This window comes from Asterias amurensis, chromosome 16, assembly GCF_032118995.1.
Source record: "Asterias amurensis chromosome 16, ASM3211899v1".
NCBI lineage: Eukaryota > Metazoa > Echinodermata > Asteroidea > Forcipulatida > Asteriidae > Asterias > Asterias amurensis.
Window position 1 is genome coordinate 16,810,340 of NC_092663.1, and position 27,519 is coordinate 16,837,858.

Consider the following 27,519-nt stretch of genomic DNA (forward strand, 5'->3'; position numbering starts at 1 on the left):
TTTCATAGTGGGTTGAATGGAAGATTTCCTAGGGTTAGAAATATGATGAACAATCAAATTGAAATCAAAACAAACTATGGACTTTGTTGAATAACTGTTTAATGTGATGCATACCCAAACACACTGGGTACATTTGTCACTGCAAGCTTTGTACACTATTTACAATGATACTTTAACCTAGTTTGTTTTACCAAAAAATAATTATAAATATTGGATGCTCTAAACCTATCGCACAAAGCTCTCTTTTTTTAGCAAACAACTTGAAATTCTTACCCTGTTAACTTAATTATGAAATGCCCTTTCAAGATTTTCGTTTTGACAGCTGCAATAAATTGTCAATAACTTTGCATATAGTGAAAGCTTCGTGTACATAGTTCATGTCTGTAGAACCTGTTACAGCTTTCATTTCAGACTAAAGATTTAAAACTTTCACTTAAAGGAACACGTTGTCTTGGATTGGACGAGTTGGTCTATAAAAAGCGTTTGTTAACCGTTTGTTATAAAATGCATATGATTGGAAAGATATTTAACAGTAGAATACAATGTTCCCCTTAAATTTGCCTCGAAATTGCGTGGTTTTCCTTTTACTTTGCTAACTATCATGGTCGGCCATTTATGGGAGTAAAAAATTTGACTCCCAAAAATGGCCTGACCATTCTAGTCAACGAGGTAAAAGGAAAACTGTGCAATATCGAGGCATGTTTGTGTGGATCATTGTATTCTACTTTTACATCTTTCTAACCATATGCATTTTATAACAACCGGTAACAAACGTTTTTTGTAGACCAACTGGAACGATCCAAAGCAACGTGTTCTTTTAATAACTCATTTTAGAGGAACAAGCTTTATGCAAAATATGTTCATCCTAAACCTCAAGTTTTTCATAATATGAGAAAACTATTGTGACCTTTTTCGGTAAATTTTTGATTCCACAAAATGGCAACTGTTCGCAAAGTAAAAGGGCAAATACTCAAGTTCCAGATATATTTGTGTCGTTCATTATATTCTACTTTTAAAACATCTTTCTAACCATATTGATTTCATAACAAATGGTTTCAAACGCTTTTCATAGACCAACTCGCCTGATCCAAGGCAACTTGTCCCTTTAATATTAAACAAAATAAATCTTCAGGTCAAACAATATTTCACTGGCTGCAGATAAAGAACCTAAATGCCCAATAAACACTTAAAATGATTTCAAAAACATACCTCACATGAAACCTTAAAATAGAATCCAAGAATCCGTTGCCTTTGATCGGTCGAGTTGGTCTTTAAAAAGCGTTTGTAACCGTTTGTTATAAAATGCATATGGTTTGGAAGATGATTTACACGTAGAAAACAATGATTCACACAAACTTGCCTCAAAATTGCGTGGTTCAACTAACAACTAACGTGGTGCGAACTAACACGGTCGGCCATTTATGGGAGTCAAAAATTTGACTCCCATAAATGGCCGACCATGTTAGTCGATAATGTAAAAGGAAAAACCACGCAATTTCGAGTGATACTTGTGTGGATCATTATATTCTATTTTTAAAATATCTTTCTAATCATATGCTTTTTATAACGAACGGTTTCAAACACTTTTCAAAGACCAACTTGTCGGAGCAACATGTTCCTTTAATAAGCTTCAAACTTTGGCTTAAGAGGGAAATATCAGGCCATAGCCCTCTGAAGCAGTGCCCTTTGCAAAAAGGAAGTGGCCTTGCCCTTTCAACAATAACATTCCCAACATGAAATCGTTGTGCTAGTGCCCAAATGTCATCTCCTAAAATTGTACTTCGGTCAAGCACAAGTTTGTTTGAAATTGTCAAAACGTTGTATCTCCCGTATAAAGTCCGCATGTTCACACAAAAGTATGCAACAAGATAGGACATTTTTGCACGGAGCATTTTTCTGTGAGATACATGTACAACATTGTGCAAAATCCTGAAATGTTTTTGCACTGGCACAACAAAGGGTTATATAGCTTTTACAAATCTTTCCTTTAGGAAGATTGAATTATGACTGCAGCCAATACTCATCGACTCGACATTTTGTAAAAAATTATGAGAGTTTCGACACCAGAGCTTTAAACAGACTTCCAAATTTCTGTAAAGAAGACAAGATTTGTATAAACTCTTTGGAACTTCCTGTAAAATTAACAGCCGCTTTTGGAATCTCAAAGAGTGACCTTCACATTCCAGACCATAACCTCAAGAAATGAATGAACCTAGCGGTTGGTAAATATCGAATAAATTTGTAAAAGAATTTGAAAAAGAATACTATTTGGTTTTCCCCTTACACTAGTGTGTGTAAGCACTGTCTACTCAAATTTTTTCCAGAGTTCTGTGAAAAAATCACGCGCATATTATTCAGGTAACGAACATCATCACACTGTCTCAAATTTGTTCATATTCTTCTTGACAAGAAAACATCACCCTCTTCCTGTCGCTCTAAAGTGAAGCTTTCACCACCTTCTTAAACTTGAAGTTTTTGCTTCTTGGTTGAGGGGCCTTCGTCTGTCTCTGGTGCAGAGTGATTGTTACTTGTGTTCAATTGTGGCGTGCAGGAGGATGACGATGGACAAGCTGGCTCAAACTGGCCTCGTTCAAGACCAAGAAACTCAAGAGCATTTCCTGCTAGAAGGGCATCCTACAAATAAGAAGGCAAAGAAAGCCAAGAATCAGCATGGCATGAACCCCATCAGAGATGGGACAAAACTCTGGACAATTGTAAAAAAAAAAATGGAAATGAACAAGACTTTTAGCTTGAAATAGATAAATAAATATTATTTGTCTGCATCGTAAGCGAAATACAGAAATTTGGCTCCCATTGGCTTCAATTACATAAAAAATAAAAACAAGGTAGACAATGAATATATTAGTATTTACAATGATTACAAATTTAGTTACAATACAACTGTCACTATAAAATAAACCAATGTGGACTATGCATATTAAGGTTGGACAAAACATACAGATGACTTTAAAGACAGAGGTGAAATTGTAGGAGCAAGGGATTTTTTCTGGTACAAAGGAAGGATCATGAAATTAAGGAGGTTTAAGAGACATGATTCTTACCTTAAGATCTGGTGTGAAATCCTCAACGGAATCGATGAGTTTCCCAGGATGATGTTCACCAAGAGGAAACGGGTAATCACTCCCAAGCATCACTCGGTTCTAAAAACAACAAATCCAAATTATTATAAAGCCCAAATCGATTTCAAATCACAAAATAAATTTGAAATACTCAACTCCATTCCAGAAAAACACTAATTTTTGAGAAAACAGAACTTCTTTAAACATTTGAATGCATATGAAAACATTCTTCAGAAAGATAAGAAATATATCAAAAATTATAAGAATTTGCACCATGCGTTTGTTATTTTTTTTATAACAACTTTTCTATGAAAAAAACACATTTGGTTTATCCTTTACCTATGTGCTTTACTGTAAACTCAGTACGTTCCCAAGTTCTGTGAAAAAAAAATATTATGCCTGTGATGTTTTTTTTCCAGAACTCTAGGAAAGTTCTGAGTAAAAAAGGCTCACACACATTGGTATTTTTCTGAAGAAATTTCAACCAGTCACTAGCAACCAGTCTGCGTGTTAAAGTGATAAATCTTCTCCTTATAAGAAACTGAAAGTAGAAACTTGAAGACCGTACCTCCCCAATAGTTGACACAAGAAACTGGAGCGCTTTCTCGTCATGAACCAACGAGTCTGTGTAGATTCTGCCGATATACTTCCTTGGATTCACATCATTCTGAACAGCACAGAGATCAGGTCTGACGTTGAAGCCATGCTCGATTCGACCGATGGTGAAGGGAAAGGCTCCACCTAGGTTCAAATAAAAATGGCAAATTAATCTATTTGTTTATTGAATTATTTAATACTCTGGTTAATTTGTTTATTTATAAAGAATCTTCCTGCCCAAACACAAATTCATCAAAGAATAAACTGAGGCTGTTTCTGAATTGCTAACTACGGCTACAACTGTTACCTGTTACATATACATTGATGCAGTGATCCAAATAAAGCAGTAGCCACTGTCAAAGCCGTAGCTGCCAATTTGGACACAGCATTAGTTTGACAAAGGCAGTGCAGATAAAGAAAGTTGAAAAATACATATATTGTCCGAAATCCTGACAAGAAACCAACCTCCATGTGCAAAGCAGACTTTTAGTTTTGGGAATCTCTCCAAAACGCCACCGAAGATCATCGAGCAAACCGCCGTCGCCGTCTCACCAGGCATCCCAACCAACCATGGCAACCAATATTTAGCCATCCGGCCACCAAGCTCCATATCCCATGGGTGGACAAACACAGCACAGTCGTACTCTTCAGCTGCCTGTAAAGGTCAATGGTCAGGAAAAATCAGTACAGGCCTCGAAACAACCTACGGCACCCACAGCAATTGCCGTGGTGCCCTGTGTCTTTGCTGTGTTGCCCTTTGCACAGTTCAAATACAAATTGACATTTTCCTCATAAAGTGCCCCTTACCAGAGGAAAATTTCTGTGCCCCTTTAAGAGCGAAATTCAAGAACAGCAGGTGTTGATCAATAGAAAGATCTTGTAACTGAATGCACTGTCAGCAAAATTGTTTTCTTGAACAACATAAGTTCATAAAAAATTGCAATTGAGCAAACAATAAACAATATAAAATAAAATGTTGACACCCTTTCTCTAAGATTTGGTTGAAAACAATAATAACAGAACGTTATCCCTTGCTGTCAAAACAGAAACGTATCTCCCAAAAAAAACCTTTACAAAAGGTTTATGGTTTGTCTTTAAGTTTTACAGTGTCTGGAGAGAATTTTACTGGTAATTAAGAACGTTGTAACTAACATTTCACAAGTGGACAACTTTTAAGTTTACTTACAGCAAAGACTTGTTGTAGTTCTGGTGCATCCAAATTCCAGTCGTTGATATGTGAGCCGATCTGTACTCCAGGAAAGCCAAGCTCCTGAACGAGAAGAAGAGTTAAGATTCACTAAGAGTTAAGATTGCAAATCACTCTTAATTGCTTAAAGTGTGATGTCTCAATTGAGGGATTTCTCAAAGCATTATAAACCACCATATTTGATGTATTAACAATGCAAAAGTGCATGTACACGTTTTAGTTTTCTTAGACTTTACACTGGCATAAAAATATAAATATACAAATCGATACATAAAGAAACGAAGAAGCAAAGCAGCTGAAAAAGCCAGGGAGTGGCGAGTAGGAACAGGTGGCCAGCACCTCTACAAACCCACCCCGCAGTTAAAAAAACGCACAGCTCTTAGCCAATAATAGCCTTGCACGCGTGCACATTTCATAAAATATAGCAGTTGATGACACTTAGTGCAATCCATCTGTACAGATAATTATCGTAACTGCCGACTCATCTCAAGATTAATCTTGGTACTTTGTTGAATCGACCACTGTATGTGAGATTGACGCTTTTTAATCTCTACATCATTGGTGCCCTGCGCCACCCGAAAAAAACCATCTTATCAAGCTGGAAAATCATGTTTAAGATTAAGGAGTCTCACCTGTCGACATCTCTTCAACTCTTCCACAGCTAATTCAGGTGCCTGCATCGGCAGCGTTCCCAATCCGACAAATCTTGTGGGATATTTCTTGATCGTCTTAGCGAGATCATCGTTGAGAATTCGACAAAGATCTAGAGTGTCTTCTGGCTTAGCCCAGTAGCTGAACATGACTGGTACTGTGGATAATGCTTGTACTGTAACACCTGTAATATCAATCAATTAATCAATCAAATTGAGTCAATCAAATCCATTAATCAAATCTATCGATTAATCAGTAAATTATTTGTACCAAAATTCAATCAATGTACTGATCGAAATCAAATAATAAGAATTGAGAAAACAACTAAATACCTGTTTCATCCATTTCACGAAGCCTCTCTTCTGGATTGTAGCAATTATGTTCAATAATTCGGAATAATTTACCATCTCTCATCATCCGAGATTTGCCCTCGCAGTGAGGGTACATCTGTATCCATCCACCATATCCGTATCTCTGTGGATGAAAAATGAATTGTTAAAGCTTGAATGTCAAGACTCAACTATGGGGCTTTTATGTAGTTGCAGCCGATTTCACAAAACTCTCATATTAGCACAAGTAACTCGTCCTAACTTACATGTAGGATGGGTTCAATGCATTCTAACATCTTCTGATACGGACCTTAACTCGTCCTAAGTCCTAAGACTAATCCTAAGTTAGGAAGACTTGTGTGAAATCGACGGCTGGACACTTTTACTCGATCAGATTATTTTTTTACACGCCCAGCCCCTGGGCCTTTCTCAAACCTCGGCTTAGGCTCTGGCTCAGGCTCCTCTTTAGGGGTTTTCACTCACGCCTAAAACTTAAATTCCATCAGTTGATGTGATGTTTCGATTGGAATGCTTTGTCAACTATACACTTCAGATTCAGATAATTCAGATTCAGGAAGACATTCTGTTTTATCAGATTGAAGAGCTGGTGAACTGACAACAATACAAGCTGTAGACTAACATAATTGATTTGGGTAGAACTAGAACCAAAGAACTAAGACAGGCCTGATACTTCACAGAGGCAATAACAGCGATCGCCTCCATGCCCCCCCCCCCCATTGCCATGGTGCCCTTGAAATGCTCTAGTAGAATTTTTTTACTATTTCCTCATAGGGTGCCCTTCACCAAGGAGAAAATGCCTTGGTGTCCTTGCCCTTTCAAAAACAAAACGAAACAGGCCTGCTAAGATATAAAACAAAAAACTTGTTATGAAATATTTGAGTAATTACCTCTTTGAGATCGGGCCATCTCTCCGGCAGAATATGACAATGGACATCAATTTTCATTGTTGTTTTTTTCAGACGCGTTGGCGTCGTCATTTTTAGTTCCTCGTCGGAAGCTGTGTTGGAACTCATCAAAGTAGCGAGTTGAAGCTATTCACTAATCGGTAGTTGAGCTCAATTGAAAGTTGTTTTGTCAGCTGGAATACAAAGAAAAACAAAATACAAAGTCAAATCAATCTTAATAGTGGGTGCATTCGATTAGCTTCCCTGGGTCGACCCCGGTGTGTGGCGTGTTTTTTTTCCAGAACGAACGTGGGTAATTATCTGCACATGTTCGTCCTGGAAAAAGAAAACGCCACACACCGGGGTCGACCCGGGGAAGCTAATCGAACGCACCCATAAAGAGCAAGGCCAAGTTAAAGAACACCAGTTCAGTCATCATGCCATTGAAACCAAGAAAAAGCGTTTTCCTAAACAACAGAAAACAGATATCAGAGTATAACATTTTAATGTCATAAAATCTGTACACAATTCCGATAGTTAGCATGGTTAGGTTAGAAGCCACATAAAAACTTTAAACAATTACTTTAAAATAAAAATATAAAAATATACACTACTCTAGTTCTAAACTAAACTAAACTACCACCCAGACTACTCATAGAACTATTTCGGTTTCGTCCGGCTATCGTCTCCCGTAACCTCATAGGTTTATATCTCTCACGCGTTAAACGATCATAGTTCAATCATTGTTCAATGAATTTTGGAATCAGAAATCTCTCTTTTTTTTAATTTTAATCTCGCCAAAATTAGGCTCTATGTGTCCTTTGATATCTCAATGTCCGAGGGGGCGACCAGAGAACCCACTCCGCAATCTCAAAAAATGTTAAGTTATAAATTCTTACCGTAATTCAGTCCCCAACTACTCCGTTTTACCATTACACTACAAATGCTGATTGTCCCCGAACTCTGCCAAACGCATCGCGAAGTCACGACAGGTGACGAGCGTGCGCATATTATTTTTTTCCCAGGACAAATGTGGAGAATTATCGCACAAGTTCGTCCGTCCTAGAATAAAAAAAACACTTGATCTGTGCTTTGTGTACAAAGTATAAGGACACGCGTCTAGGAATCAGAAGTCTGGTTCCCAGAAGCGAGTCCATATGTTTTTGTACGCAAAGCACGGATTGAGTGGTTTTTTATTCTAGGACAAACGTGTGTAAATAATTCGGAAAAGTTTCCGTATGGCGCCACCACTTTTTCATTCGATATGAAATAATAAAGTATCTAATTTACCTCAATGAGATATCCTTTTTTGTAAAAATTTGTGAAAAAGTGGTGGCGCCATACGGAATCTTATCCAATAATTCTCCACGTTTGTCTTGGGAAACGTGACTTTGCGATGCGTTCGGCAGAGTTCGGGGACAATCAGCATTTGTAGTGTAGTGGTAAAACGGAGTAGTTGGAGACTGAATTACGGTTTCTGATTCCAAAATTCATTAATTAATGATTGAACCATGATCGTTTAACGCGTGAGAGATATAAACCTATGAGGTTACGGGAGACGATAGCCGGACGAAACCGAAATAGTTCTAGGACTAGGAGTACACCCAGACTACATTCATTAGTATACCTTATTAAAAAAAATTGAAGACCATTTCAAAATTATTATGGCATGTTTCACAATCCTGACAATGGTTTTTCATTTTAATTTTTAAGAAATCACGATCTCATTCTCAACTCAAGTTAGGGCCTAATATTGTAATAAAAAATAAAAAACTTACGATAAAAAAAGAAATGACACTGACGGAAACGTTCCCAGTTTCCGAATCAATTAAAAAATTGTATCTGTTTTTCCTTGTTTGGGTTTAATACACAATGAAACACATACATACCTTTACCATGTGATGAAGTGTCGTTTCTTGAAATGTACTGAACAATGTCTTCGTTTTTCGGAACTTCAATGACTCATGGCCGACCGAGAAAAAACAATAACAATATGACGTCGAATGAAATCGGTCAGGGACACAAAATGGCGCGCCTTGTTCTCTGTATATTGTCGCAAGAGGGCGCAGTTTAATATTTTTGTCTACGATATTTTAATAAGGGCGCCCTCTAGTGATAATTTCATGTCAAAAATGCATGTGATCGCCTGCTGATGAATAAATGATGACATCTGTGCTATCTAGTATTAAGATCTCTGGTTTTGCATCACAAAAGGGGACTGTGGTACGATTTATTCGTCCAAAGAGGAAGGAGTGTTATTAGGAGAGACCAGGCAGGAAGGATGTGCGACCATGAAGCTGTTTGATAAAGCCTGACCTCCATGGTCTGACAGTTTTATAAATAAACAATACCCGTGTTACGCAATTTTACATATTATACAAGTTACAACAATACTAATAGGAATAGAATTCCGATCGGGTGATAACGATTTATTATCACACAGCAGGTGATGGTGGTAGGGGGCCGTGTAAGAAGGCCTGAGCATGGAGGAAGCATGAGGAAGGAAGAGTTCAAAAAAATCCCGTTCGAAAAGGCGTAGCTCATGAGCTAGCTCCACGATCGAGAGAGACAGATCGTTACTAACCCGCCCGGACAAGTAAGTTGGATGACACTCACACTGGGAAAATAACTAACTGTGGTGAATGATCAAGAGTTCAAGACAATTAATATAAGATTTAACAAAAATAAAAGGGGAAAAGTTTCCGTATGGCGCCACCACTTTTTCATTCGATATGAAATAATATAGTATCTAATTTACCTCAATGAGATATCCCTTTTTGTAAAAATGAGTGAAAATGTGGTGGCGCCATACGGAAAGTTATCCCATTACTTCTAGAAACTATTAGGCTCACAGGGGAGCCTTATAGTTTCTAGAAGTAGAAGAACATGATCATGGATGGAGTGAAGTGAGTGACTAGATTGTTTTACTTCAAAAGTAAATATTTGTTATAACATCATACATGGAGTTTTGAGGAAAATGTGACATCCAATCCCCAATTTCAGCCTGTATTTGTAAGTAGGCAGTTTCATCAAGTTGATTTTACGTGTACCAAAACACACACACACACAGCCCCGAAAAAAAAGAACGAAATATATTAAATCATAACTCACATTTTGTACAACTCACAACTATGAGACTTGACAGCAGGCAGGAGCATTCTCTCCCCGTGCTTACATTTCAAAAATATTCGAAATCGGATGAATAGTTTCGGAGATATTGTAAAAAAAAGAGAGCAACGACAAAAAACAGAAGCTTGGCCTGGCGTGCAGCGCCCATTCGTTTGTGCATGACGTCAACTTTGAACCCCGTGGACAACGGATTTCGGAAATCTTCGGAAAGCGCCGAAGAAGCCCGAAGACGGTTTTTTGCGATGCGGGAGCACATGTTTACACAAAATGAGATAACGATTACATCATCGTGTAGCCGATAAAATTCCGCACATCGTGCAGCTAGTCGCATAGCTTTTACCATAAAAACCTATTTTTGTCGGCGTTTTCCATTTTTTGAATCAAGATTTCTTCCAGAGACAATCATCAAAATTGAATGCGACTTTGTCAGTGCTAATTCCCATACTTTTAAGTTTAACTTGTGAAAATTTGGTGTAATTTGATTATGTTTTCTTCTCCCGCAGAAAGGTTTTGTTAGACCATTTCTTGCAAAGTTGTCCTAAATACGCACGATTGTACATGTACGTCGTACTCGTACATCTTCGTGTTTCCGTGATGTGCCACCACAAGAGGGCGTGTGTTACAATAAGTTTGATAGGCCGGGGCTCTAATAATAGAAAGCTGGAAAGCTGCCCGATCTTGTTTCTTTGATAATTTCTACGTTCTGAATTGATAATAACAGACTGCTCATCTTGAGTCAAAAGAAACTAGTATTGTTATATACTTTTAAAGGCCTATACTAATTGAAACGAAAGTTGAACAAAAAAATTGATTGTATAATTATAGCCATTGGTTTTTAGAAATTGTCTTTGTAAATATAACAAAAATAATCGATGTATACAAATGCCTTCATCCTCAAGTTTTTTAAAGATTGTTCTAATGTTTTACTGTGTTTATGCTACAATTTTAAATCAAAGGATCAACTGATCTTAAATTAAAGGAAACACCAGTCATAAACTCTTTAATTTTATTCCATTCTGGTTAATTCAATAATGCTATTTGTTGACATAATTAATAAAGAATATTCACACAAACACCTGCAAAACTTAACACATATTTAATTTTTATAGTTAACAATTTTCCCCACGATGCCGCTCCTCAGTTTGATTCACAAAATATCACTTTTTGCCGTTCATAAAAAATCATACTAGCGCCTCAAAGCACAGTTTGTAAGAGATAGAGGGCGCTCGCCTAGTGTGCGCCCTCTATTGCCATAGGCTGTGCATTAAACTTGGCCGTGGCCGATATGAAGAAAAACATAAGAATTGAACTTGAACACGGGTACGTTTTTTTCACGATCCACGCTCATTAAAAACGGTATATCTCTGCAACCAAACATCCGATTTCAAAATTTTAAATTGATTTTTACTTCTAAGAATACACCTTACCAGACTACATCTTGTCAGAGAAAAAATCACCTGCATTAAATTTGACTGAAACTGCCTATTGTAAGCACAAAAATTTGCTTCGAGCATGAAATTTCTTCCTTGATAAAAACAGGATTACCTACCAACCAAATTTCCACATGATTTTCAGGATAAGCAAGCAACAGCTGAATGCCAGTAGTCAGTACAAGCAATGTGCAACAAATGGAATTTTGGCTGGTAATCCTGTTTTTATCAAGCACGGAAGAAATTTTATGCTAAGCAAGTTTTTGTGCTTACAGGCTTTATAAAATTGGGCCCGGCCAACTCATCAACTTTTACAAAGAGAGTGGTAGTGTTGGTATCAAATAAAAGCAGGAAAACAATGGGAAAAAAAAATAAAAAATGATGGGTCACTCATCAAGATGAGGTAAATTACAAATACCTCAATGCCTTAATAAAAATAAATTACTAAAATTAATTGTATTTCTAATATTATTATTAAATAATGTATTCTTTCTTGATTTATTTCAACATTAATCAACTTATTGCATTCAGGTGGCTTTCATTTAATTTCATTTTAATTCAATTGATTTTTCATTTCTTTATTTATTTTCCTCTAAATATATAAGCGCTGTGATTTAGTTTTCTAAGTAGAGCATATTTAAAATGCTGGTAATTATTATTATTATTATTATTATTATTATTATTATTAATATTTATTGTAGTGTTGTGTTTCATTTATAATCTATAAGCTCGTCGGTGATTTTGTGATTTCATTTTATTTTTAAGTGTTGTTTTTATATATCATTATTTTCATTATAATTCATTAAATATTGCTTTCATGTTCTGATTTAAAAAAAAAAAGGCACTCCACTACTTAAGTTTCAATACTAATTGACATTTTCCTCAAAAAAGTTCCCATTACAAAAGCAAGTTAGCTTTGCCAGTTCAAGAGCGAAGTTCACAGCCTTTAGTAGTTGCGATAACGTAACCCTCCTCAATATTTGATTTTCTTTAAACGCAGACTTAACATCATCACAATGCATAACAACACAGGGTCTCCAACTGCGGAGACATTCAACGAGTTGTATCCAGCCATTCTAGAATGTTTTGGAATCATCCTCCTTGGATACATCGCCGGGAGAACTCGCATAGTTTCTCCGGCCAACTCAAAGGGTCTTGGAAACTATGTCACATATTTTGCTCTTCCGGCGTTAGTCTATAAAGCAATGGTGGAATTGGACTTCCAAAAAGTAAGAATAATGACTTACATGTAAGAGAATAAGGTTTTGTCTGAAAAAGCGGCTACAGCTCCGGCTATGGCTAGATTTCCAAGTCATCATGAGTTGAAGTAATGCACACCCTTGAGCATTACCCTTGGCAACAGCCAGAGCCGTAGCTGTATCCTCCAACTCGGATACGGCCTTAAACTGCTAACAGTACCAACTAACAACCATAACAAAAACATCAACAGTGCAAGGAGAAGGAACAACTTGCATCCTCCCCCCCCCTACCCTTCCCACCCCCACCCCTCCCACACCCCTCACTCTAACCATAAAGTAGTTCTTGAGTCACAAAATTGACCATTGAACTCCAATCTACATGTATGGATATCTCACCTCTGTAAGAACCTACTATCCAAACGAAAAATATAATTAACTGATGCCCATTAGTATTACTGCTTACAAAACAAAAGGACCTATGGCGTTATGCTAACAAAATACAGTGTCCAGTAATATTCCTTAACCCCCCCCACCCCAACCCCTCCCCCTTTCCTCAAGAACTAGATTTACCATTGAAACCCTCTCTCACACTCCAGCAAGAACTGGAAAAAAAACTTTGAGAGGCACCCTGTAAAAAGCGCAGAATTCTGCCACTTAAGTTATAGGCCATAAGATTAGAATCTTCTTCTAGGTATAGTGGCAGGCTTTATGGTATGAATATAATGCACTGTGTAGGTTAACCGTTGATGCTTGTGCAGACCAAAAAATAACCTACTTACTAAATAACCTAAAAATCTGTTGTTGTTTGATTTTATTATGACCTTTAGAACTACCTGAGCGCAAAAAAGTGTCATTATATAAGCTAAATTCAGCTGAAGTTACATTCCAAGTTTGTTTGTTTTGCCTTTTGTTATTGACACTAACTAGGTGGAGTGTTAGATTGTGTTTTTACAAATTCTCTTTTATGACAAACTTTGGATGTATTAATTGCATTTATGTAAATAGTTTAACGATCGGACTTCACTCTCGAAACATATGATATTTTCTAGCAGTGCGACCTGCATAATGCATAAAATGCATAATGCATAAATTGTCTATCATAAACAGCTCCCCCCCCCCACCAGCAAATGTGCGGTTTTTTTTAATTAATCAGCTTCATTCCGCAATAGTAACACAAAGTGTTTCTGGAAAAGGTAAAGAAAAAAGATTTGAAAACACTTTAAGTTACCATTACAATTTTAATCACTGTCATAATTCTTCTCAACCTAAACATGTTTTTCAACCTTTTGAGAAGTCTCCTGTTTTTAGAAAAGTCTACTCCGTTGCAGTAAGCCTATAGAAAGACAAGTATTCAAAAGGACATGTTATGTAACTACTACTAAGATACACATGGTGTTATCGCAAACCAAATACGATTAAACTTTCTTGTTGTTTAAACCACAGATCTCTATTTATACACGTAGGCACTGGACACTATTGGTAATTACCCAAAATAGTTACTTGGTAACAAGCAATGGAGAGCTGTTGATAGTAAAAAATATTGTGAGAAACGGCTCGCTCTGAAGTAACATAGTTTTTGAGAAAGAAGTAATTTCCACTAAAATATTTGAATTTGATTTCAAGAGACCTCAAAATTAGAATTTGAGGTCTTGGAATCAAGCATCTGAAAGCAAACAACTTCTTGTGACAAGGGTGTTTTTTCTTCCATTATTATTTCGCAACTTTGACGACCAATTAAGTCCAATGCACAAGTTTGTTATTTTATGCATATGTTGAGATACACCAAGTGAGAAGACTGGTCTTTGACAATCACCAAAGGTGTCCAGTGTCTTTAAGCCTATTAAAATAGTTCAAGTGACAGCTTTACGTTTGAATCTTATTGTGAATTTCCCTTGTCATTTTCAGGTGAACTGGTTATTCTGGAGTGCTATTTTGATCTCAAAAACAATCCTATTTGTAATAGTGTACTTAGCTTCACTGGTTATTGGTCGACGCATGGATCTTGGGAGGGCAGGAATCTTTGCAGTATTTGCCACACAAAGCAATGACTTTGCCCTTGGGTATCCAATCAGTAAGTTAACTCATTCTCGTTAAAGGAACACGTTGCCTTGGATCGGTCGAGTTGGTCTTTCAAAAGCGTTATGTAACCGTTTGTTATAAAAAGCATATGGGTAGAAAGATGTTGTAAAAGTATAATACAATGATCTACACAAATATGCCTCGAAATTGCGTGGTTTTCTTTTTACATTGTCGACTAACACGGTCGGCCATTTATGGGAGTCAAATTTTTGACTCCCATAAATGGCCGACCGTGTTAGTTCGCGACGTAGAAGGAAAACCGTGCAATTTTGAGTGATACTTGTGTGGAACATAATATTATACTTTTAAAACATCTTTCTAACCATATGCATTTCATAACAAATGGTTTTGAACGCTTTTTATAGACCAATTCGTCCAATCCAAGGCAACGTGTTCCTTTAAACCTTAACTTTATGTAAGATTACCTGCTCTGCATTTTAAAAAGCACCTCTATTTCATTTAACATTGCCTTATGAATAAGCTGACAGTGAATGTCAAACTAACTAGTCCAACTGGCCAGTCAGTAAAAAGTTAAAGACAAATGCCGTCATACTTATCATTCAACTTGCTTCATCTCCAAAGATAACCCCCACCAACTCATTCCTCTGTGCCATTACAGTACCAAGTCTACCCTCCACCCAGAATATGTCAGTTATACCTAGTTGGACCCATCTTCCTAGCCATCTTAAACCCATTTGGGTTCCTCTCCTTGGAGATTAAAAACTTCTCATCTTAAACCCATTTTTCTCTCAATACAGTCAGTGCTATTTACAGTACCCACCACCCAGAATATGTCAGTTACTTATACCTAGTTGGACCCATCTCCTTAGCCATCTTAAACCCATTAAGGTTCCTCTCTTTAGAGATTAAACACCTCTAATCTTGAACCCATTTATCTTCATTACAGTCAGTGCCATCTACAGTACCCACCACCCAGAATATGTCAGTTACTTATACCTAGCTGGACCCATCTCCCTAGCCATCTTAAACCCATTTGGGTTCCTCTCCTTAGAAATTAAACACCTCTCATCTTAAACCCATTTATCTTTCATTACAGTCAGTGCCATCTACAGTACCCACCACCCAGAATATGTCAGTTACTTATACCTAGTTGGACCCATCTCCTTAGCCATCTTAAACCCATTTGGGTTCCTCTCCATGGAGATCCAGCGGAATAGACAGGCAACGCATCGAAGCTCTAATATCGTCATGGTAAATCTAACTAATATTATGTTACAAAATATTATAAATGTTACTTACCAGTAAAAAATGGCCTAAGATATCAATACAAAATGTAACACTAGTCCCTGCAGAGTCTTTCTATGTCAACAAAACACACATTTCTGAGCCCATTTTCTGAGCAGAAAATCTGCTTGGAAAAAATGATTGCTAAGCAAACAATGTAAACTGTATGGTAATTGACTGGGTGCCTATTTTATGTACATTTGGTTTGGGGTATTACCTCTTGCCCTTTTAAGCTACATGTAAGCAATATAAATAGTTTTTTATGCTTATATCCTTTAAGAAATTTGTTTATAAAACTGTCTTTTAGAAACAATTTGAGACTGATTTTTAGGTTATTTCACCAACTTACTCTTGGATGATATTACTCTTATATATTTGTCCTAATTATTTTGTATTATTTTTTTTGGGACAGTTTGGACGAGCTATGAAGGGACTCTTGACCAATCCAATCATCATTATGGTCTTCTTAGGAATCTGTAGCAACTTCCTCTTCTCACAGAAGCTTCCTGCCATTATTGCCGGCTTCCTGAATGTTCTCGCAAGTTCATTCTCTGCTACTGCTCTATTCTTCCTTGGAATCGGGATGGTTGGTAAGATCAAGAAGTCCTCCGCTATGTTCTTCTTGACTCCGATTCTACTCATCGGATGTAAACTGTAAGTGTTATTGGTGTTTACTGTAATATTTTTAGTAATAACAACTATGATATGGGACTTGAGGCATTGCATGGTGAGGTATCATTATATACTAGAGCAAGCCAGCCGAAACGTTGAGACCAATTCAGAACTCAGCGGAAGTGAAGTTAATAAGACGGAGTCCCCTCAAGCAACGAAGCGAAAGTAGTAGGCCAGTCCGATTTCCTTCCTTCCGCCCAGGTAGTATTTAATAAGCAGGACTGAAAAGAACTGAGAGTTCTCCTGAATTCTAAAAATCTACTCCACGGTAGTAGAATATATAACAAGACAAGTTCTCAAAAGAACATAATCTACCCAGCAAGTAGAGATACACATGGTGTTACTGCAAACTAAAAATCAACATTGATATAGTGCCTTTTTCTAGAGATACAAAGCTTTCAGAGAATAACTTTTAAAAAAAACCAGAAACAACATCAGGACACTAAGTGGGAAAACCACTGCCACTGAGAGTCCAGGTAAATGCCAAGCCAAACCCGTAGCACTCGGACAAGAGAAGACAGTCCACATAAGCCGGGCTCTTTTTGATGAGCAAATTCCGTTTTTAATTCCTCAGACGGTCTTGTTGTCTATTTTATAAATTTCACTCCTGTTCAGTGTTTGACTCTCCATTTATTAACATCCCCTTCCTCAGAATCGTCTTGCCTCTGTTGACCCGTCAAGTCGTCTTAGTTCTAAATCCTGGAGGAACTGATGCTAATATGACCGATAGCTTTGCAACATTTGGATTCCTGTACAGTACTATTCCTACAGCGCCAACGGTTTATTTGTTTGCCAGCCTCTACCAGCAGTCCATGGATGTGGTTAGTAGACTTTGTAAAAATAATCTTATTTCAGTGCTCCGAGTCTGATTTTCCTTTAAGTTTTATTGCAAGGGACTGAAATATTATAGTATTGTCAAATCCTGAAATCAGACATTGATCATTGCTTCCTATTCCTTCACAGTAGCCTGTAATTCTTCTTCGGTTGGTTTATAGTACTGGTCATTTTACTAGCCACATCTCAGAATCAACTTTTTTCAACACATGCCTCGAAACAACCTATTGCACCATCAGCAATTGCCGTGGTGCCCATGTGTTTTTGCTGTGGTGCACTTTGCCAATTTACATTTTCCTAATAGAAGTGCCCCCTTACTAGAGGATTATTGCTGTGCCCCTTCAAGAATGAAATTTAAGGCCTGCAACATGTTTTAAACAAACAACTCAACGTAGAAAAAACAAACGTCTTAACATAGAAAACTTGTTTGTAAATTTCAGGTTGCGACATCGATGGTACTGTGCACATTTGCAGCTGCTCCTATTATGTTCATTACAGCCACTATGTCAATGTTGCCGATACAGACTAGTGAGCAAACAAGCGCTTTACTCTCAGCGACTATGGTTGATGTTGGATGCATCGGTATCGCTTGCTGTGTAAGTACACTCTCTTGCGTTCAATAGTACTTTGTGTTAACCCTCCTACCCTTTGATTGTTTAAAATCATCCACTTTGGTTTTGAATGATAGCGTAAGCCAGCCTCCAATATCATGCTATGAATGCATCTACCCGGTACACAGTCAACCCTCCTACTGTCTGTCCATTCAATATCATCCACTGTGGTTTTGAGTGATAGACAAACTATGCTATCCTAATATACTTCCATGTGGTGAGTACATCTAAACAGTACACAGTCAACCCTCCTACTGTCTGACCAATCAATCATCTACTGTAGTTATGAATGATAGACAAACTATCCTTGCCTGCAATATGATATGTGGTGAATACATCCACACAGTGCACCTCTGCACAGTGTTGCCACCCTACACAACTTGTGCAGTTGTAGTACATGTATGGTTTAAAATGGTTGGTCAACTGGCTGCAAATGTTACTAAGACTAGCAGGGTTTATGTATCAAGCAATAATTTATTTTCCAAATGAAATCAAAAGATGTTAGGTTTCTTGAAAATCCTTCCTAATTCTTATCTTTATTTCCTACTAGGTTTGGATCTTGATTGTATTCATATTGAGTAAGAGAACCAACATAATCCCTCATCATTTTACTACACATCTGGTCGTTGCTCAGGTAATCAATTTATCTTTCAGACAAAGTAATTGTTCTATTGTTTTAAATCCTGTATAAATGTAGTCTAAGTACACAGTAAAACTAACATCTAAAGATTTCAAAAGGTGTTCACATTTGTGAGACATTGCCCCCCAAAACGGAGCGAATATGTCCAAAGTTCAACCTTGAGTTGCAGCTTGTGTACTTTTGCCCTCAAAGGTGCCATTTACTTAAAGGCAGTGGACACTATTTGTAATTACTCAAAATAATTATTAGCATAAAACCTTTCTTGGTGATGAGTAATGGTGAGAGGTTGATGGTATAAAACCTTGTGAAAAACAGCTCCCTCTGAAGTGCCATAGTTTTCGAGAAAGAAGTAATTTTCCACGAATTTGATTTCAAGACCTCAAGTTTAGAATTTGAAGTCTCGAAATCAACCATCTAAACTCACAGAACTTCGTGTGACAAGGGTGTTTTTTCTTTCATTATTATCTCGCAAGTTCGATGACCGATTGAGCTCAAATTTTCACAGGTTTGTTATTTTATGCATATGTTGAGATACACCAACTGTGAAGGCTAGTCTTTGACAATTACCAATAGTGTCCACTGGCTTTAAGGGAAAATAATTTTCCCTTTACCAGAATCAATAATCACAACTTTGAGTCTAATTGTTTCTTTTGTTTTTCTCTTACCTCAGTTCCTAGCGTCCATCGGGATCGTCTTGTGTAAAGTAACTGTCAATGAATCCAGCTGGATTAATATACCTAAGGCAATCATCTTACTAGTTGGAGTGTTCAGCTCACGATGCTGGGCAGCCCTCATAGCTGTAGCTCTCTGTATTATGAGATGCCGAGGTCTCTGTGTTGTCCTTCGTCTCCGTCCATTATTTTACATCTATGGATGGGCGTAAGTGTCCTATGTTATAAAGATATTTGGAAAATAACTTTGTTATTACAATATAAATTATTTTTATAATCAATTTTTAAATGATGAAGTAAAAATGGTATGGATTTTTTCCATTGGGGTCATTTTCATGGTTCAGCGCGCTTATGTTAAGCATATTTTACGGGCTAGCAGGAAATTGCTTGTGCGTGTAATACATGTCAATAGGCATTCCTCGCTTACTGTGCAAGAGCAAGCACAGAAGTTCTGCGCTTGCACAGTAAGCAGAGAATGGTGATCATAAGTGCAGAGTTGGGTGGTAAGCAGAGACATGAAATTTGGCTCTGGTATGTTCATTGAGTTTACATGTGATGTTAAACAGACACAATGATTGGTCACTTTGTCATCATGTGATGTGATAAAAACACTCTGATTGGTTGTTAATGTTCCAATGTGAAATCTTGTCTGCAGGTTACCAACTCTACTGGTAGCCATCCTCGTTGCAGTTGCACCTCCAGTCTATAAGAATGATGCATCCAATGTTGTGTTCCAATATGGAATGGCCCAGGTAAACTCGCCCACTTTTTTTCTAATTTCTTCAATTTAAACTAATTATTTTGGTTTTATTTTCTTTTTTACCCTTACACCAATGTGTGTTTAGCATTGTATACTCGGTACTTTCCCGAGTTCTGTGAAAACAAATCCACATATGCAAATCACTCGGTACATAAAACATTGTACAACAGTTTTCAATTCGATATTATGAGGTTCTGCTCTCTCAAAAAATGTGGATGAAATTTTTTCTTATTTTTTTCCCCTGTTTGTATTTTTTTAAAACTGAATTTCGATTTTCAGTTATTTCTTTTGACCCACCCACCCACAATTTCGAAAAAAAATCAAATATTGTCAACATTGACTATTATGAATGGCCCCTAACGAGGTATTAATTTGTTTTTCTAGTTGGTGGCATCGATCATCCTTCTTGGTTTTAATTTCTTGCTCGCTGTGACGGCTCTTGTCATCCTCCATCGTAAAGACCGCTTTGGTCATCTTAGCAATGTGAAGATGTTGCCTACCAGCAGGCCTACCAGTGAAGACACTGATTCAGAGAGTGAGACAGATCGCATGCTCAGACCATCTTGTGAAGGTAAGAGAGGGAACAAATTTACCCCAACCAAACATAGTGTCATAGTGTTGTTTCCACCATATCTCAAAATGGCTTATTGTGCCCAAAATCTTGTATTTATGTGTTTCTAGTGATACATAGAGTCTGTGAACCTGAATTGGAACATATGGGTTCTTGGTCTAGATTAAAAGGAACCAAGACTGCCAAACCATTTTCAGGAATATTCAGATCCATCTAATTTCCTCCCCAAGTCATCGTTGTTTTCTCTTTTTGATCAAAGAAAATGGCAATCAAGATATTGAAGATATGCGGACAGTCTACCAGACTTGTTCAATCACAGCAAGTTGCTCCTCAAGTCAGCGAGAGACATGTAGACGTCGTACCAACCAACATTATCTGAAGACATTACAGACATCAGAGGGAGGAGATCCATATGATGTAGCAGCCTCTCATCAGCTTAGCAGACACATCCTTCTGCTGTTGTTTCTACTGCTGTCTATGATAATTGTGAGTATTGAGGCTCTTCTCTTTGGTGCCTGTACTCCCTACTTCTCTTTACAAGGCAACTACAGTAAATTGATGCTGGGGGCAACATGGCTGAAGCCCAGTTCATGCTTCCTGCGAATGCGATATGAATATCGATGTCACAAATTCGCAACGAAATTCGCAGTCAGTTGAGTTTTGCTCAACTCTCTTGCGTTGGAAGTATGAACCAGGCTTAGGATTAGGGATCCTATCTGCCGTATACCCTATCCGCAATGATGGCTACGACTGTCACTAAGGGGTTGTGCTAAAGATGTCCTATACTTCAATGTTGATGAGGAAATCTAGCCATAGCCAGTGTTGTAGCCACCAGATCAGACAAACCATACTCATTCTCAATTATTTAAATGTTCCTCTGTATTTGTAGGGGTTTTCGTTGTGTGTATGGAAAGTTACCGGAGAGACGCAAAACTCGCTTTATTTAATGCTTGAGTTTCTAGACACTGTTTTGGCATACTGCCAAGGGTTCTTTACCCTCGCTGTGTTTGGCTTCGACACTCGGAATGTCATCATCCCATTCTTCAATGCGTAAGTTGAATTTTTATTTGTTTTGGGGTTGTTTTTTGTTTTCAGTTAAGCAACCAACTTTTTTGTACTAAAGAGTTCTTGCCAAAAAAAAACAGAAAATAAATACAAAACAAATACGTGTAAGATGATTTCCTTAAGTAAACCCAGCAAGATTCTTAAAGCTAAAGACTTCAAACATTCCGTCTTGGATGAACAAGCCGAGGCTGTAGATACCTACTCTTCAATTGGTAATATTTTCCAGTGACTGACCATTTGAAAGCATTCAACTGTAGGGTTGTGTTGGGTGGCATTACTGTACACAGAACTAAACTGTATTCACCACATGAAATTAATCATGCTGCAGGTTGATGAAGTTTATCTATCATTTAGAACTATAGTGAATGGTCAGATAGTAGGAGGGTTGACTGTGTACTGTGTAGATGCACTTGATTATGTCATATTGCAGGCTGGCATAGCTTCTCTATCATTCAAAACCATAGTGGGTGATATTGAATGGTAATACATTAGTGGGGTTTACTGTGTAAATGCATTCACCATTAAGCTATCACCTTGCTGGCCGCCATAGATTATCTATCAGTCAAAACCACTGTAGATGACGTTAAATAGTCAAACAGTAGGAGGGTTGACTGTTCAGTAGTGTTTATGCTTTCACTAAATGATATTAGGCCTACACTGCAGGCTGAGACACAAGAAAGTAGTGGTAGCTCTTAAAGACAAACTAATCACATAACAAAAACTGAATAAGCTTTCGTAGCAACAACTACTTCATCAGATGGTATACTTTTTTCTGTCCAAAACAACAGTTGGTAATTTTAAATGGTCAAAAAGTAGGAGGGTTGCCGTAGGTGTCTTGCAATTTGAGGCTTTACATTGGGAAGAAGCAAGATCAGATTTGTTTTTCTTAGTCCTGTAATAAACATATCGGGAAAACTGTATTGCCTTAATTTATGCTTGACTACTACGATTTAACTAACACTTTGTTTTTCATTTCCTGGAGTTTTAATGAAATTTTTCTTCTTACATTTCTTCAGTATTATGTGTCAATGCTTACTCGTATTTATATCAACAAATAAAAGGTATTAACTAATTTCCTCTCCTGATGCATGGATACAAAAATATAAATTCTTGCAAATGTTAAAAACCCAGTTCATACTTACTTCGTGCAAATTGCAAAAGGGAAGTGAATTTTCTAGCACCTTACTAAGGCAAATAGTATGTACAGATTGTTTGTATCACTCCCCAGGTCAAAATTCCTGTTGAACCTAGTTAAATGGGGTCAACTGATTCAACTGGAAAGTGACCAAACTCGTCCATTTTCCATATTAACCAACTGGTTTGGACTAGGTTTAACTGTGTTCAACTAGGTTGAAATTATAAACTAGTTGGTTTCTGTCCATTTTCCATATTAAACCAACTGGTTTTAACTGTGTTTAACTAGTTTATCAACTGGTTTCAACTAGTTCCAGTTAAACCCAGTTTAACTAGGTTCAACTGGAATTTCGACCTGGGTAAGCTTTGTTCGCTGTATTGTAGGTATTTACCAGGGGCCAATTTCATAGAGCTGCTGAGGCACAGAAAGTTGCTAAGCACAACAAAATAAGGTTACCAGCCAAACGATCTTGTTACATGTGCGATATGTGACTGGTACCATGGTTATTTTGCTTAGCAGAAACTTTCTCTGCTTAATCAGCTCTATGAAAGTGGGCTCAGGGCTCATTTTCATAGAGCTGCTTAAGCACAAAACTAAGCTAAGCACAGTAACATTATGCTTACCATAATAAGGGTACCAGTTAAACTGCTATGTCACATGTGCGATTTGTGACGGGTATCATGCTTATTTTTGCTTTGCACAAACTTTCTAAGTAATACTATCTGCCCAAGCAGCTGAATTTGGGCCCATGCTTTACTGTCGTGCTTTGTTTTTGCATGCTGCATTTTTAAATTTGTGAGAAAGGTTATACTTATGCTGCTCTTGTTATCCTCTTTTGGTTTACCGTGTTTGATGGACCCTCTCTGCACTGCTCGATGTATTTTGTGATAAATTTATGTTTACATACAAATATTTAATGCACATGTTGTAACAGATTGTTGAATGTTTGCTGATTGTGTATAAAAAGCCTATATTGTGAGTGCAAGCGTGCACGCGCCATGCACAAGCCTCAGCCAATGTCAGGTTTTCCTTTTACTTCAGTGAGGGCGCTGTTTGGGCCTGTGATGTCATTTGCAATGTGTCTATTGAAACTGTATCAGTCTTAAGATGTTATCCTTTACAATATTAGATCAGGCTCTGTGGTTTATATTTTTGTAAGCACTTTTTCAGTTTCCGATTTTGTTTTCTTTCTGCCTGAAGATTTGGGAAAAATATGATGGATGGTAGGTGAGGTTTGCATTTATAAACACCATGTGTAAATCTCTTTTGAGTTAAAGTTGGTTCTGAGAGTAACCGGGGGTTGACAACTGAACATTTCAACTCAAAGATCAGAGCATACTTATCAAAACATTGAGTTGTCTATCATCGGTTCTTTTCAGAACCAACACTACTCCAAAGAGATTTACACATGGTGCTAACGCAAACCTCTCCTGATTATACTTCCACCATGCAAAGTCTCAAATCCTACTGATCACGGATATTAAAGAATTATAATGTTTATTATTACAGATTGAAACGAGTGTTATGTAGAAAGAAGAGAACATCATCTCCTGATGATGATGATATGGATTCTGAGACGTCACACACCATTCAACAGTTCACTCAACATCACATTGAATCATGCAAGAAAGATATTCTCAAAGATGTCAGGTAAGGATGTACTTTCTTAAACCAGGTGTAAATTACACTCACTCCATAGAGTCTTTTTCTTAAAGGGAAGGTACGTACGTTTGGTAATCACTCTTAAAATTAAGAGCAATAAAAGCTTTTGGTAAGAAGCCTACAGTAGCTTTCGATAGTTTAACCCTAACCCCATTTGGCAGAATGCAACACAGTTGAAATGAGAACCATGCCAAATACAACAGAAGGCAACACAGTTGAAATGAGAACCATGCCAAATACAACAGAAGGCAACACAGTTGAAATGAGAACCATGCCAAATGCAACAGAATGCAACACAGTTGAAATGAGAACCATGCCAAATGCAACAGAATGCAACACAGTTGAAATGAGAACCATGCCAAATGCAACAGAATGCAACACAGTTGAAATGAGAACCATGCCAAATGCAACAGAATGCAACACAGTTGAAATGAGAACCATGCCAAATGCAACAGAATGCAACACAGTTGAAATGAGAACCATACCAAATGCAACAGAATGTAACACAGTTGAAATGAGAACCATGCCAAATGCAACAGAATGCAACACAGTTGAAATGAGATCCATGCCAAATGCAACAGAATGTAACACAGTTGAAATGAGAACCATACCAAATGCAACAGAATGCAACACAGTTGAAATGAGAACCATGCCAAATGCAACAGAATGCAACACAGTTGAAATGAGAACCATGCCAAATGCAACAGAATGCAACACAGTTGAAATGAGAACCATGCCAAATGCAACAGAATGTAACACAGTTGAAATGAGAACCATACCAAATGCAACAGAATGCAACACAGTTGAAATGAGAACCATGCCAAATGCAACAGAATGCAACACAGTTGAAATGAGAACCATGCCAAATGCAACAGAATGCAACACAGTTGAAATGAGAACCATGCCAAATGCAACAGAATGCAACACAGTTGAAATGAGAACCATGCCAAATGCAACAGAATGTAACACAGTTGAAATGAGAACCATGCCAAATGCAACAGAATGCAACACAGTTGAAATGAGAACCATGCCAAATGCAACAGAATGCAACACAGTTGAAATGAGAACCATGCCAAATGCAACAGAATGTAACACAGTTGAAATGAGAACCATACCAAATGCAACAGAATGCAACACAGTTGAAATGAGAACCATGCCAAATGCAACAGAATGCAACAAGGAATATTATTGCATTGTGCAGGCATATTGTTTGTGTTAGGACTGTGATCAAGGGTGTTTGACCTGCTATATGCAACAGTATGCACATAAGTATAGAGTTGACTTGTCTTATATGTGGGACCATGAACTCTGCGAAATGCAACAAAAGTTGACTGCCAAATACAACAAAATGGCACACCAATATGAAGTCCCTTGACTGCCAAATGCAACAAATTCAGTCAAAGAATGACATCTGAGTAGACTGCCAAATGTAACGGATTACAACAACTATTTCCATTTGGTGCATATTAAAGTTGCATTTAAAAAGGTATCAGTTTTATGCCCAAGAAAACCAGCGTGGGTTTTCCCAATTTGGCTTTTCCTCCCTCATCTAAAAATGAACATTTCCTCAGGTGCGTCTCCTATTCAACAAGTTTCTGCTGCTGGATGTGTAACAATAGTCATAATTTATCATCCTCGTTCAATCTTTCTTGTTCTTCAGAATCGGTGCCCAAGCTCATCATCATGAAGTATTCCATGGATTGGACCTCGTTGATTGGTTAGTTGAAGTTGGCTTAGCAACAGACAGAGATGCCGCTGTTTCTTACAGCAAAAGGCTCCTGATTGGTCAGATTATTACGGTCGTTGATAAAGATCATGATCACAAGCAGTACCACGATAGTAAACTGTTGTATAAGTTCACGAGTGATGAGGATTCTACAAGTGAAGACTTCCATGTTGTGACTTAAAGCTGCAGCAAACGTTTTAAAAAAGTACTAAGTTTTCTTTTTTAATTTGTTTGTTTGAAGATCTTTAATTTCTGTATGATCATCACCAATCGTCCAGACTTAATTTCTATAAAAACAGAAATTTGATTTTGCTTTTAGAAACATAGATACTGTATTTAAAACCTGAAGAATAGTGAAATATGTCAATGAATGTCATGACTATTTCAGTAATGACCCTTATAGTTTAGTGAAAGATCAGATCTGGCAGCTGTGAGTGGCCTCTATGAGTATCTTGGTACAAGCTATTTGTGGCGGCTGTAGTCTCTTAAGGGTTCAAGTTGAAGAAAAAAAAGTACAAATTTAAAACAATAAAAAACATTGTGTTTGATATAAGTTTGATCGGATTCATATAATAATCCTACTTAACATAATATGTATGTTACAGGAAAAAAAGGCGCCTGGTATTTTTGGAAACTCGCTGCTGATAGGTAAAATCACTTTTATCTATATCAGTCCGCCATCTTTAATTGAGGATCAACATTACGAAATCAAAATTTAATTTATTCATTTTAATCATTTTTTGGGTCAACATATGGTTTACATAGTTGTTATCAAGGAATGATTTATTTCATCATCTAATCCCTTAACCTTTCAACTCCGACCTTTGTTATTACACTAACTTCCAGACGCAGGTTCATTTGATAGCATTAACTAGATCGTTAAAAATCTTTCATAGTGTTGATATACAGTTTGCCAGAAATCAAGCTGGTGGTTGGCATTGACGTTCAAATGTAAGCAAAACATTTAATCATGTTAACATGTTGTGACTAAATTCAACATTTCTGCATACTTTGAAATAAAATAAAAAATTCCCATGATGCGTTGCTTTGTTTCCAACAAATTCAACACTATTTTTGAATATATTTTTTGTGATTTTGTTACAAACTGTGGCTATCTGTTTTTGCTGTGCTTTTTGGCTTCAGATAGTTTTCCAACCTTGGTTTGCAAAAAGTCGGACTGTGACTTGCAATGGAAAGGTCTATTAGTAAGGTTATCATTTTTATTTTATTTTAGAGTGTAAAGAAGAAATCATTTGTAGATGAAACTGAATCCTGTAAATGATTGTAATTTGCAGTAGTGGCTAGGTGCTTTAATGGACAC

General features: G+C 37.2%; 2 protein-coding genes across 2 annotated transcripts; one reads left to right on the plus strand and one right to left on the minus strand.

The window, feature by feature from the left end:
* Window positions 1-79: 79 nt before the first annotated feature.
* On the minus strand, window positions 80-8,811 carry LOC139948978 (2-amino-3-carboxymuconate-6-semialdehyde decarboxylase-like). The gene is made up of 9 exons (XM_071947362.1): window positions 8,659-8,811; window positions 6,773-6,963; window positions 5,868-6,009; window positions 5,517-5,719; window positions 4,864-4,947; window positions 4,143-4,332; window positions 3,649-3,821; window positions 3,063-3,161; window positions 80-2,634 (listed from the first exon to the last, which is right to left on the minus strand). The coding sequence occupies exons 2-9, from the start codon at window positions 6,896-6,898 to the stop codon at window positions 2,461-2,463; spliced, it is 1,191 nt and encodes a 396-aa protein (XP_071803463.1). The 5' UTR covers window positions 6,899-6,963; window positions 8,659-8,811; the 3' UTR covers window positions 80-2,460.
* Window positions 8,812-8,925: 114 nt separating this feature from the next.
* Window positions 8,926-27,391, plus strand: LOC139948977 (lysosomal cholesterol signaling protein-like). Its single transcript, XM_071947361.1, has 16 exons — window positions 8,926-9,365; window positions 12,329-12,557; window positions 14,433-14,598; window positions 15,664-15,818; window positions 16,264-16,505; window positions 17,176-17,344; window positions 17,798-17,953; window positions 18,519-18,602; window positions 19,279-19,487; window positions 19,935-20,031; window positions 20,424-20,610; window positions 20,870-21,096; window positions 21,500-21,660; window positions 22,692-22,736; window positions 24,320-24,460; window positions 26,133-27,391. Exons 2-16 carry the CDS (start codon window positions 12,345-12,347, stop codon window positions 26,377-26,379), a joined length of 2,499 nt encoding a protein of 832 aa, XP_071803462.1. The 5' UTR covers window positions 8,926-9,365; window positions 12,329-12,344; the 3' UTR covers window positions 26,380-27,391.
* The last annotated feature ends 128 nt before the right edge of the window (window positions 27,392-27,519 follow it).